The 13696-nt window shown below is 40.6% G+C and overlaps 1 protein-coding gene across 4 annotated transcripts; it reads left to right on the forward strand.

Annotated features, from left to right (window-relative positions):
• The first annotated feature begins 4338 nt into the window (after positions 1-4338).
• LOC115681768 (probable choline kinase 1) lies at positions 4339-13606 on the forward strand. 4 transcript variants are annotated; one of them, XM_056311896.1, is made up of 8 exons: positions 4339-4368; positions 10702-11091; positions 11568-11689; positions 11773-11968; positions 12258-12375; positions 12554-12601; positions 13058-13158; positions 13270-13606. In XM_056311896.1, the coding sequence occupies exons 1-8, from the start codon at positions 4354-4356 to the stop codon at positions 13381-13383; spliced, it is 1104 nt and encodes a 367-aa protein (XP_056167871.1). In that variant the 5' UTR covers positions 4339-4353; the 3' UTR covers positions 13384-13606. The 4 variants fall into 4 exon arrangements, with proteins under 4 accessions (XP_056167871.1, XP_030461696.2, XP_056167872.1 ...); XM_030605836.2 differs by lacking the exon at positions 4339-4368 and adding an exon at positions 9699-9728; XM_056311897.1 differs by lacking the exon at positions 4339-4368 and adding an exon at positions 10220-10238 and having other exon boundaries at positions 10718-11091.
• Positions 13607-13696: the final 90 nt, after the last annotated feature.

Genomic DNA, 13696 nt, shown 5'->3' on the forward strand with positions numbered 1-13696 from the left:
AGTGATGAACTTGAAAAACATGAAAGATGAATGGAATGAGCAACCACAACCTAGTGAGTAATGCATATCTTTTCTAAGTAGATCGAGTATCCACTATACATGTTTAATATACAAAAACATAACTCATTACATCAAATTTCAAGATACAACAAATTTATAAGAAAAAAATGAGTTATATATATGCTACAACATAGCTATATTTATGGCAGAAATATCCATTTCATAGTAATATTAAAACAAATATCAATGGTCCAGCTCATTAATCAATTTTATCAAAATCACACGCCAATGGTCCATTCCATTGGCCAATCTCGTATTCAGATATCTAACTATGATCACACATGACTCGCCGTGATAAGACGACCAAGGTCCCTCCCTTGTTAGGGTTGTCACCTATATTGTCGGTGATTGACCCACAAGAATATCATAAACTAGTATGCATATCCACAAACCCCGATTCACAGAAACACTGAGCATCAATACAAAGTCATAACAACATCCTCCATAATCCACAAAACTAAATCCAGAATCAATATCATAAATTAGCCTAGCAGTTTATAATGAGAATCCTCATCAGGATTGTAGAGGAGGATATCATCAATGTAAATTTGGGCATTAGCCAAAAACAAAGCATACAATCTTTCGTAACTCAACTTATTCACCAGATTACCTTTTGCAATTCATTTCATTAATACTTCTTAAACATTTCAAATAACAAATAAAGTAGCAAATGCCCGATCCGAAGTTATGCATCAAATATGCCAAAGACATCATTTTTCCTCTTCAAAGAAATATCAAACATGTGATCCCTCTTTAACTCATAATATATATTCTATCATTTCAAGATATGAGTTTTATAAAACCACAAAAGATATGAGTATCACTTACCTGGAATGCCTAAAAACCTACACGAGCCAACGATTTCGTAATTTTAACAATCAAATGAGAATGGATGTTAAAACTAAGTAAAACATTACTTTAACTATGAAACGGCTATACTAAGATTAAACACTAATAAGATGACTCCCACGTGACAACAAGTTTCTCACTCAAAGAGATGCGAAACTCGTACACGAAACTCTAAAATTTTCACTCCGACTAAACCGTTGCTTTAAAACGACTCCTGTCAAACCCCATAGTTCCACAATGTCATAATCCACAATTTTCATGAAATCCTAAAACTCAACAACTCAAAAATCGAATTTCGTGACTCGAATTTCACAAAACTTAAAAGTTAAGCCCTAATGTCGAAAATTTATCCGATTGGATGAATGAAGAGTGCAAGCACTTACCTGGCGTTGCGCAATAAGTAATAAATTCGGCTCAATAAGGTGCCCGTTTCGTGTATACGTAATCCCTCTTTTCCTTTCTTCTTCTTCTTCTTCTTTTTTTCTTTCTTTTTCTTTCTTTCTCCGCGTTTTGCGCGAGCTCTCGATCATGAAAAGTAGCTGAGCATCCCTGTTCACATTTTTTTTTTGCCTTTTATCCTTTTTGACTTTGAAAATTCATATTTTACATTATCCTTGAGCCACCGTCAACACCAACGTTTTCCTCTCTTCTCATCTCAAATCAGATCATCTAGAAATCAAGGGGGGTTTCTTGTATTCTCTAAGGCTACATTTGGGATAAAATTCAAGATAGAATAAATTTTATCCTATCCCGTATTTGGTGTCTGCTTAAGATAGAATAAAGTCGGATATAAGAGGGATATAGTCCAGATAAAATTATCCCATGGGAGAAGTGGAATAAATGTGGATAGGATTTCTAATATTCATAATATAAAAGTTAATTTTATCGAATAAAAAACTTGTTAAATTAATAAAATTAAAATAATATTTGAATATAAATAATAAATGAATTTTAATATAAAAAATTCAAAATAACAATAATTTCGTTTTTTATTTATTCTTATTTTTTTAGATATTCAAAATTTATTTATATCTTGTGATATAAATTTCATATAAAAATCAATACTAATGTATTTATATTTATTATATATTTTAGGTATATTAGTATAGCTTACTATTTAATAAAATTTTATTAGAGAATGATGGAAGGGGAAAAAAGAAATAAAAAACAAAATAATTAAAAAAGAGAGGCAAAAATAATAAAAAAATAAGCAAATAAAAATGAAATAGGTAAGAGTGTCGTGAGAGAGATTTTTATAATCTCCGCTTATGCAATTCTTGGGTTCATTTATATTAATATGACGTTCATAGCAAATAATGAACATGGTAAGATGTGAAAATATCCGGCTTTATTTCCGTGATTCGCCAAACAGTAGATAGAATACAGCAAATCCCTTGGATTTCAAATCCTATCCTATCCAATCATATTCTGACTAGAAATCCATACGACCAAACGTAGCCTAAGTTCTCTTTCTTTCGATTCTTCTTGAGATCTATCCCTTGTATAAATTCCTTCGTCATTTTCTAGCAACTACTCTTTGCCAAGTTCTGGCAATTTCAGGTAAAATCTTGGGTTTCCTTATATTTTGAAAACCGTAATCAGTGCACACCATCAAGGGATTACTGATGGCGATGCTAGGAGGAGGATACATGTTCTAGAAGAGCTATTAGAATTGATATATGCCTTGCGGCAATTTTTGTTTTCACATCTGAGGTTGGCAAAACTTGAAGTTGAGTATTCTGATGCTTTTTACTATCAAAGAACTATCGAAGAAATGCACAAATATTTCGATTTCATTATTCGTGATGACGTGAAGAAAATAGGGAGGCACCCCGGAGAGCCGCTCTTACCACGGTTCGTTCGACATACGAGTTCACCCGATCCCCATGTTGGATTATCCCCACGGGAGCACTATGCTGTAAGCGCTGCACCCTAACGTTCGAAAGGGGCTTCTTGGGATGGGCTGATCAGTCGCCAAGATCCGACCGAATGCTCTCCGGATATGAGCACCCTCCCGTGTGAGCCGGCTCCGGAGTCCGATTTCCAGCCTCGGTAGGATCAAGATCCCTCCATCGGATGGGGAAAACCGCTCGGGAGTATAGTAGGCCGTCATCAAGTTGAGCTAGCAGCAAAGCGAGCAGAACATAGTCGCATTGAAATCCAGAGCGAAATATCATGGTTGGTCCATTTAATTTATATAATGCATACCCTCGATGAATATCTCCCATTACTGTTTCAATACTTAATCAGAAAAAAAATAATAACAAAAACCATCATATACATTTTATCCACGACTTTACGGTATAGTTAGCTCGGCGCTAATTCAAGATCCCTCGAGAGGAATTCCAAGAATGTTTTCTTCTTGCCATGCTCGCTTCAACCTTAAATTCTCTTTCCTGGCTTCGACGATATCGAATCAATGGAACGCACTTCTGACGAGCATCCCAAAATTGGAAGCTCCCGTATTATATCATCAGATCTCGATTTCACCTATTTATAAAATGCAAGCGAAGTATCTGCTTGACCAAGACTCTGTCCATAATGAACCCTCAACAGTCAGCTGCAGCCTTGGGGGATTTTTTTTTTTTTTTCCAAACTTGGGAAGAAGAGTAGGATTTGGAAGAAGATCGACGAAACGTCAGAGAATCCTACCTTCCCTCTTTTGAAACAAAGACAAAAGTGGAAAGGAACCGCGAGATTCAGGCAAGAACAGGGCACCACGATTGACGATACCCCTCCAAATTTACCAAACGTGGCATACATAATCCATCGGACAGATCCCCAGGAATTTGTTAATTTTCCATTCCAGCTAAGTTCGCTCTCTCGATCTCGCCCAGGTTTCCCTCGTGCTTTCGCTTCGCTTCGCTTCCTCCCCTCACTCGTCTCTCCTCCCCGAACAGCACAAGCGCGAAGTCGTTCGTGCATGCGGGTAAAGTCTATACGGGGGCCAATTATCATCACAGCACCACCGACCATCCGCCGACGGCGTCGAAGGAGGAGGACGGCGGTGCGTGCCCCCCGTCGTACGAAACGCGCGCGCGATTTCCACGCCTCGCACGTGGCGGAGATAGCGTATCTCCCCCGGGGCTCCTTTCCACGTCCGGGGAAAAGTCCAACGCGGTGTGCGGTGAGAGCTTGAAAACTGTCAAACCCACGCTACTTCACATCCGCACGTCACGGAGGAAAAAAAATAGAGAAGAAAAGAAAGAGAGAAGAATCAGCTCAAAATTCCGCGACGTGGTCTCCCCCTCGTCCTCATCGCGCCACGACAGCCCCAACCTCCTCCTCCGCCATAGACAAAGTCTCCACCGCTGGAGACGTCCCGGCAACCGGGGAATCGCACGTCGCGCTCTCCCGCTGGGCTGACAGCGAAACGCTCCGTTGACTTTGGCGTCCCGCTTTGGGATTTTTTCCAAAGGGTATTCGTCCTTGGCTTTGGATTAGATGGCCGGGGATCACGTAAAATTTTTTTAGTAGTTGCAAAATTGCAATCCGTTAGATTTTTTTGCACCCCTTTTTCTACGCCACCGCACGGAATCTCTGGGGCAAGATTCAGCAACGCCGCTTTTCCCACGGCGACACGTGTCGGGATCCGGTTGGGTGGCGCCCCAGCATCGGCGCGCCTCGACGACTTCGTTTGGGGGGGGGCCCACGTCGGGCTCCGACCCGCGAGCGACAAAAAGATCTAGGTTGGCTTACGCGGGTGATCTGTTTCTCTTGCGATTTCTTGGCTCGGTTATCTTCTGAATTTTATATAAACAAGAAAAGAAAAAGAATCTGGGGCGGAGGTAAAAAGGCAAATCCTGGAAGTTATCGCTTCGCAAGGGGTCGATCCTGTCCTCAAGATAAAGCAATAATCGCGGGAGAAATAATTTCGCTTCAGTTCTTGGGTGGTGGCATCTCTTCTTTCGGGCTTTTTAGCTTTTCTTGTTTCCTCCTTTCCTTTCCTTTTCCTGGTGGTCACTCTCTGTGGCTCTCGCGACCTTAGCCACGGTCAACAAGGGTTTGTTGGCCCTCATCGGTGCTTGGGCTGCACCAGCATCTCCCTCACACACAAGTTGCCTTTACGTGTCTACGTCCACGTTCCCGTCCCTGTCCATACCATTATGATTATTTGTCACACCGCAAAATCACCAAGAATGGTGGATGACATAGCCGCCCTTCTACCTGAAAGACGCAATCTCAAACACAATTAATAGCCGGTTATTGAAATATATATAATAAATAAGTAAGTTTGTTATGACATTAGAGTTTCTGTAATCACTAAAAAAATATGCACAACTTAGAACTCAGCCAACCCAATAAACTATCAACAACTATATACACAACTCTCTTAAACCGTACTCAAAATCCAACTCCCAAAAGTCTCAACGATAGTGCTCTCGTACTATCGGCCACTAACTGGTGAACCTAAAAAACATGAAAGATGAATGGAATGAGCAAACACAATCTAGTGAGTAATGCATATCTTTTCTAAGTAGATCGAATATTCACTATACATGTTTCAGATACAAAAACATAACTCATTACACCAAATTTCAAGATAGAACAAATTTATAAGAAAAGAATGAGTTATATATATGCTTCAACATAGCTATATTTATAGCAAAAATATCCATTTCATAGTAACAGTAAAACAAATATCAATGGTCCAGCTCATTAATCAATTTTATCAAAATAACACACCAATGGTATATTCCATTGGCCAATCTTGTATTCAGATATCTAACTATGATCACACATGACTCCCCGTGATAAGGCGACCAAGCTCCCTCCCTTGTCAGGGTTGTCACCTATATTGTCGGTGATTGACCCACAAGAATATCATAAACTAGTATGCATATCCACAAACCCCGGTTCACAAAAACACTGAGCATCAATACAAATTCATAACATCCTCCACAATCCACAAAACTAAATCCAGAATCAATATCATAAATTGGCCTAGCAGAATCCTCATCAGGATTGTAGAGGAGGATATATGATGAATGTAAATTTGGGCATTAACCAAAAACAAAGCATACAATCTTTCGTAACTCAACTTATTCACCAGATTACCTTTTGCAATTCATTTCATAAAACACTTCTTAAACATTTCAAATAACAAATAAAGTAGCAAATGCCCGATTCGAAGTTATGTATCAAATATATCATAGACATCAATTTTCCTCTTCAAAGAAATATCAAACATGTGATCCCTCTTTAACTCATAATATATATTCTATCATTTCAGGATATGAGTTTTATAAAACCACAAAAGATACAAGTATCACTTACCTGGAATGCCTAAAAACCTATACGAGCCGACGATTTCGTAATTTTAACAATCAAATGAGAATCGATGTTAAAACTAAGTAAAACATTACATTAACTATGAAACGGCTATACTAAGATTAAACACTAATAAGATGACTCCCACATGACAACAAGTTTCTCACTCAAAGAGACGCGGAACTCGTACACGAAACTCTAAAATTTTCACTCCGACTAAACCGTTGCTTTAAAACGACTCCTGTCAAACCCCATAGTTCCACAATGCCATAATCCATAATTTTCATGAAATCCTAAAACTCAACAACTCAAAAATCGAATTCCGTGACTTGAATTTCACAAAACTTAAAAGTTAAGCCCTAATGTCGAAAATTTATCCAATTGGATGAATGAAGAGTGCGAGCACTTACCTGGCGTTGCGCAATAAGTAATAAATTCGGCTCAATAAGTTGCCCGTTTCGTGTATACGTAATCCCTCTTTTCCTTTCTTCTTCTTCTTCTTTTTCTTTCTTTTTCTTTCTTTCTCCGCGTTTTGCGCGAGCTCTCGATCATGAAAAGTAGATGAGCATCCCTGTTCATTTTTTTTTTTTTGCATTTTCTCCTTTTTGACTTTGAAAAGTCATATTTTACATTATCCTTGAGCCACCGTCAACACCAACGTTTTCCTCTCTTCTCATCTCAAATCAGATCATCTAGAAATCAAGGGGGGTTTCTTGTATTCTCTAAGGCTACGTTTGGTGGTCGGGATAAAATTCAAGATATGATAAATTTTATCCTATTCCGTATTTGGTGTCTGCTTAAGATAGGATAAAGTCGGATATAAGAGAGATATAGCCCGGATAAAATTATCTCATAGGGGAAGTGGGATAAGAGTGGATAGGATTTCTAATATTCATAATATAAAAGTTAATTTTGTCGAATAAAAAACTTGTTAAATTAATAAAATTAAAATAATATTTGAATATAAATAATAAATGAATTTTAATATAAAAAATTCAAAATAACAAAAAAATAACAATAATTTCGTTTTTTATTTATTCTTATTTTTTTTATATATTCAAAATTTATTTATATCTTGTGATATAAATTTCATATAAAAATCAATACTAATGTATTTATATTTATTATATATTTTAGGTATATTTACTATTTAATAAAATTTTATTAGAGAATGATGGAAGGGGAAAAAAGAAATAAAAAACAAAATAATTAAAAAAGAGAGGCAAAAATAATAAAAAAATAAGCAAATAAAAATGAAATAGGTGAGAGTGTCGTGAGAGAGATTTTTATAATCTCCGCTTATGCAATTCTTGGGTTCATTTATATTAATATAACGTTCATAGCAAATAATGAATATGGTAAGATGTGAAAATATTCGGCTTTATTTCCGTGATTCACCGAACAGTAGATAGAATATAGCAAATCCCTTGGATTTCAAATCCTATCCTATCCAATCATATTCTGACTAGAAATCCCGACGACCAAACGTAGCCTAAGAGTTCTCTCTCTTTCGATTCTTCTTGAGATCTATCCCTTGTATAAATTCCTTCGTCATTTCCTAGCAACTACTCTTTGCCAAATTCGGAGTTTTCTTAATAGCCCCGTTTCTCCTATATGTGCTGTTCAGGCAATTTCAGGTAAAATATTGGGTTTCCTTATATTTTGAAAACCGTAATCAGTGCACACCATCAAGGGATTACTGATGGCGATGCTAGGAGGAGGATACATGTTCTAGAAGAGCTATTAGAATTGATATATGCCTTGCGGCAATTCTTGTTTTCACATCTGAGGTTGGCAAAACTTGAAGTTGAGTATTCTGATGCTTTTTACTATCAAAGAACTATCGAAGAAATGCACAAATATTTGGATTTCATTATTCGTGATGACGTGAAGAAAATAGGGAGGCACCCCGGAGAGCCGCTCTTACCATGGTTCGTTCGATGTACGAGTTCACCCGATCCCCATGTTGGATTATCCCCACGGGAGCACTATGCTGTAAGCGCTGCACCCTAACCTTCGAAAGGGGCTTCTTGGGATGGGCTGATCAGTCGCCAAGATCCGACCGAATGCTCGCCGGATATGAGCACCCTCCCGTGTGAGCCGGCTCCGGAGTCCGATTTCCAGCCTCGGTAGGATCAAGATCCCTCCATCGGATGGGGAAAACCGCTCGGGAGTACAGTAGGCCGTCATCAAGTTGAGCTAGCAGCAAAGCGAGCAGAACATAGTCGCATTGAAATCTAGAGCGAAATATCATGGTTGGTCCATTTAATTTATATAATGCATACCCTTAATGAATATCTCCCATTACTGTTTCAATACTTAATCAGAAAAGAAATAATAACAAAAATCATCATATACATTTTATCCACGACTCTACGGTATAGTTAGCTCGGCACTAATTCAAGATCCCTCTAGAGGAATTCCAAGAATGTTTTCTTCTTGCCATGCTCGCTCCAACCTTAAATTCTCTTTCCTGGCTTCGACGAGATCGAATCAATGGAACGCACTTCTGACGAGCATCCCAAAATTGGAAGCTCCCGTATTATATCATTATATCATCAGATCTCGATTTCACCTATTTATAAAATGCGAGCGAAGTATCTGCTTGACCAAGACTCTGTCCATAATGAACCCTCAACAGTCAGCTGCATCCTTGGGGGATTTTTTTTTTTTTCCAAACTTGGGAAGAAGAGTAGGATTTGGAAGAAGATCGACGAAACGTCAGAGAATCCTACCTTCCCTCTTTTGAAACAAAGACAAAAGTGGAAAGGAACCGCGGGATTCAGGCAAGAACAGGGCTCCACGATTGACGATACCCCTCCAAATTTACCAAACGTGGCATACATAATCCATCGGACAGATCCCCAGGAATTTGTTAATTTTCCATTCCAGCTAAGTTCGCTCTCTCGATCTCGCCCAGGTTTCCCTCGTGCTTTCGCTTCGCTTCGCTCACTCGTCTCTCCTCCCCGAACAGCACAAGCGCGAAGTCGTTCGTGCATGCGGGTAAAGTCTATACGGGGGCCAATTATCATCACAGCACCACCGACCATCCGCCGACGGCGTCGAAGGAGGAGGACGGCGGTGCGTGCCCCCGTCGTACGAAACGCGCGCGCGATTTCCACGCCTCGCACGTGGCGGAGATAGAGTATCTCCCCCGGGGCTCCTTTCCACGTCCGGGGGAAAAGTCCAACGCGGTGTGAGGTGAGAGCTTGAAAACTGTCAAACCCACGCTACTTCACATCCGCACGTCACGGAGGAAAAAAAATAGAGAAGAAAAGAAAGAGAGAAGAATCAGCTCAAAATTCCGTGACGTGGTCTCCCCCTCGTCCTCATCGCGACACGACAGCCCCAACCTCCTCCTCCGCCATAGACAAAGTCTCCACCGCTGGAGACGGAGACGTCCCGGCAACCGGGGAATCGCACGTGGCGCTCTCCCCCTGGGCTGACGGCGAAAGGCTCCGTTGACTCCGTTGACTTTGGCGTCCGTTTTGGGATTTTTTCCAAAAGGGTATTCGTCCTCGGCTTTGGATTGGATGGCCGGGGATCAGGTAAATTTTTTTTAGTGGTTGCAAAATTGCAATCCGTTAGATTTTTTTTTGCACCCCTTTTTCTACGCCACCGCACGGAATCTCTGGGGCAAGATTCAGCAACGCCGCTTTTCCCAGGGCGACACGTGTCGGGCTCCGGTTGGGTGGCGCCCCAGCATCGGCGCGCGCCTCGACGACTTCTCCGACCCGCGAGCGCCAAAAAAGATATGAGTTGGCTTGCGCGGGTGATCTGTTTCTCTTGCGATTTCTTAGCTGGGTTATCTTCTGAATTTTATATAAACAAGAAAAGAATAAGAATCTGGGGCGGAGGTAAAAACGGCAAATCCTGGAAGTTATCGCTTCGCAAGGGGTCGATCCTGTCCTCAAGATAAAGCAATAATCGCGGGAGCAATAATTTCGCTTCAGTTCTTGGGCGGTGGCGTCTCTTCTTCCGGGCTTTTTAGCTTTTTCTTGTTTTCCTCCTCTCCTTTTCCTTTTCCTGGTGGTCACTCTCTGTGGCTCTCGCGTGAGGTTTGATCGCTTTTCGCTCCTTCTTTAGTTGATGATCGTTGGTTGAATGATTCTTCCGGGGGGGTCCTTTGATTCGTCTCTGCTTTCTTTCCAGATTGGTTGCTTGGGGGGGGACGTGGGGGCTACGTGCTCTTCTTGGATTGTTTTTTGGGTGGTCGCCTTGGGTATCTGTCAACTTTCGTGTTGCGCCGGGCTGGTGTGTCTGGTTCTTGTTCGGTCAATCGATTCTTCTTGCTTATTTTTTTTTGCTAAAGATTGATGAAAATTCTTCCGGGTCTTTGATTATTTAACTTCCTTTCGAATTGGGTCCCTCCTCGAATGTTTGGCGAATTCTTTAAACCAATTTGGCTGGGGAAGAATCTGAACTTGCGATTGCACTAATTGCTCGGGACCCGTTTGGATTTTTTTTTTTTTATATATACATATGGGAAGTTGCCTCTAGCTTTCATTGTTGTGCTTGCAGGTGAAACCTTGTGCAGATTATAGTCTGAGATACGGGATGACAGTGTTAACGAACGGATTCCTCCAAGGTTGTCTGCCGGAGGAACTGAAGAAAGTGCTTCGGTCGGTGGCGTCCGAACTGGGGGATGTGATCGACGACATGGATGCAATTCAGGTGGTCCCTCTGCAGGGGGCCATGACTAATGAGGTGTACCAGATAAATTGGCCGTTGAATGATGAGCGCGATCTCGTCCGGAAGGTTTTGGTTAGGATTTACGGCGAAGGCGTCGAGCTCTTCTTCAACCGGGACGATGAGCTGCGGACGTTTGAGTGCATGTCGAAGCATGGGCAAGGGCCTCGTTTGCTCGGCCGGTTTTCAGTCGGAAGGGTGGAGGAGTTCATTCATGCAAGGGTATGCTATTTTCTCCCGTGTTAAGATCTTCGAAAGCACCTTTCTCTTGACAATTCCTGATTGTTGACTGGTTATGTTACATCCACCTCGGCAGAGAAGTTTTTTTTCTCACAAGTATTGTTGATTGCACGACAGCCGTCTAATATGAACTTTTCATTTCATTTTTAGTTTTTTGTAATACTTGCGGAAACAAGTGACCAGCATGAACTATAAGGCATAATCCGAATTTTGAGTAATTTAGAAAGTTATAATTTTCACAGTTTGTGGTCTACTGTGAGACTCTCAGCCTCTTTGAATTTAGGGGACTTAGTCTGTCTCTAATGAGTAAAGACAGCTGAAATCTGTTCTTTATGTTCTCTCAATTTCTTAGAACAGTTTCTCAAGAACCCTTGAACAATTATCAACAAATTCGTAGGTCGAGACATGATCGAACGGGTTTTTAAATGTTACTAATGGCTACGTCTGTTGTCTTTCAGACACTCTCGGCTGCTGATCTCCGTGATCCGGATGTTTCTGCTCTAATAGCAAGTAAACTGAGAGAGTTCAACAATCTCGAGATGCCTGGTTCGAAGAATGTTCTCCTCTGGGACAGAATAAGGTGACTATCTCGGTAGGCTTTAACACTAGTAGACACTAGAATGAAAAACAAACATCCTTATGCCTCGTTTTTCCGGTTCCCAGAAATTGGCTCAAAGAAGCAAGATCTTTGTGCACCCATAAGGACGCAAAAGAATTTCGTTTAGATGCTCTGGAGGAGGAAATTTGTTTGCTCGAGAAGGAGTTGACGAGGGACGACCAAGCCATTGGCTTCTGCCACAATGATCTGCAATATGGAAACATAATGATGGATGAAGAGACAAGATTGATCACCCTTATTGTAAGTTCTCCTGCCTTGTTTCAGTTTTTCTGTGTGAAATTTTGTGATGATCATCTGTCTCTGCGCAGTGATTAATTCTTCCGCTTAAATCGCTGGTCTGGTTGTGAGGATGACATATCGTAATAATTGATAGAACACGATCCTCTGTTCTCTTCTCTCATTAGGGGTTCCAAAATTACTTGTCTTTGTATTGCTATTTGAGGGGAACGATGGATGACTTCACATTCTTGCAGTTGATTTGCATCTACTAAAAAACAATGATTATAACATTCTCTATTTCTTTTTACAGGATTACGAGTATGCAAGTTACAACCCTGTTGCATTTGATATAGCAAATCATTTCTGTGAGATGGCAGCAAATTATCATACCGAAACACCTCATATTTTGGACTTTGGCGCTTATCCAGGTGATTGTCTCTTTCCAGTTTTAAACTGCTGAAACATTACACCCTGGTAACAGGATGGTTCTGTGAATCTTCATCATTGTGTTGTACTTTATTCGTCCATCCGTGTGTCATAAAAATGGCTGGCACACCTTCGTCTCGAGGACTAAACTTCTCTATTTATGCATGTCTTTGTCAACAGGCTTAGAGGAGCGCAAGAGATTTGTGCGCAATTACCTTAGCTCGGGAGGTTAGTATCTGTTTCTTATTACACCCATCTGTCTAGAACATGATTTGTACCTGGTTGGTCTTTGATCTGCATTTGCTTATCCATTGCTCATACCTGGTGAATCTACCAGTACTCTTTGCGCCACCTTATATTCTAACTCTGTAGTAAATCATGCTTTTTGTTTGATATGTGTTTTGGCCCGTGAAATCTTTTACTTGATTCTAATCTGTATTGAGATCAGATTGTACCAATATACTTCGTGGAACAATAGTGCACCATTTATCAATATCTAGCGCAAGGCTTTCTCTAAACACCTAGATGAATTAAGACATTCTCTTCCTATCACCATGCTTCATTAAGCTGCATTTTAAGATGAGAGAGCTGGGTGGCTAATGCGCTAGCCACTGGAGCATCAACATTAGACCGAATTGCCTTCATCTTCAATCACATCACAGGTATGTTTTGTGCTTTGTGCAGGCGACCAACCTAACGACACTGAAATAAACCAGCTCGTCGAAGATGCAGAGAAGTACACCCTTGCAAACCATCTCCATTGGGGTTTGTGGGGTATAATTTCGGTATGTTTGCAGTTCACTTTACCTTTTACTTTTTTCTAGAGGCATTTTAATTCATCAAGATTTTGTGTGTGATAATTCATATAGAAGTGCTGAGTCTCTGTTCGGTTGCAGGGCTATGTGAACAACATCGACTTTGACTACAGGGAGTATGCGTGGCAAAGAATTCAGCAATACTGGCTGAGGAAGCCTGCTCTATTGGGCTCGGGCCGTGTTTGCGGTGAATAGATATAGACGGACACGAAGAAGCTCGACCGAATAAGGCTGCCATATGATGATTGCTTTGCCAGAGTCTTGCGTATAGGTCAGTGATGTGTAGTTGGCTTGCTATTTGTAGAATGGATATAGATTGCATGTATAAAAGCATCGAGCTTCTGCGGGCGATGTTGTATTTGGTATGATATGACTCCAAATATAAGAGCAATGGTTTTTGCTGGTTTGTTTCTTCTAATGTTTCTGTGACATCTTGTTCTCTGCCCCTGCCATTTCAACTTTCTTCAAAAGAGACCTCTTGGCAATTTCTGGGTTCATTGTTGTATGA

This window comes from Syzygium oleosum, unplaced genomic scaffold (assembly GCF_021117445.2).
Source record: "Syzygium oleosum isolate NSW1041296 unplaced genomic scaffold, Sole_v2.1 Sole_v2.05, whole genome shotgun sequence".
NCBI classification, from domain to species: domain Eukaryota; kingdom Viridiplantae; phylum Streptophyta; class Magnoliopsida; order Myrtales; family Myrtaceae; genus Syzygium; species Syzygium oleosum.

Excerpts from the sequence above, each read along its gene's own strand:
- LOC115681768 (XM_056311895.1), top strand. The coding sequence starts at position 10,285 with ATGATTCTTCCGGGGGGGTCCTTTGATTCGTCTCTGCTTTCTTTCCAG. Across the intron at positions 11,092-11,567 it reads AGGAGTTCATTCATGCAAGG|ACACTCTCGGCTGCTGATCT; the intron begins GTATGCTATTTT and ends GTTGTCTTTCAG. Across the intron at positions 13,159-13,269 it reads GTTTGTGGGGTATAATTTCG|GGCTATGTGAACAACATCGA; the intron begins GTATGTTTGCAG and ends GTTCGGTTGCAG.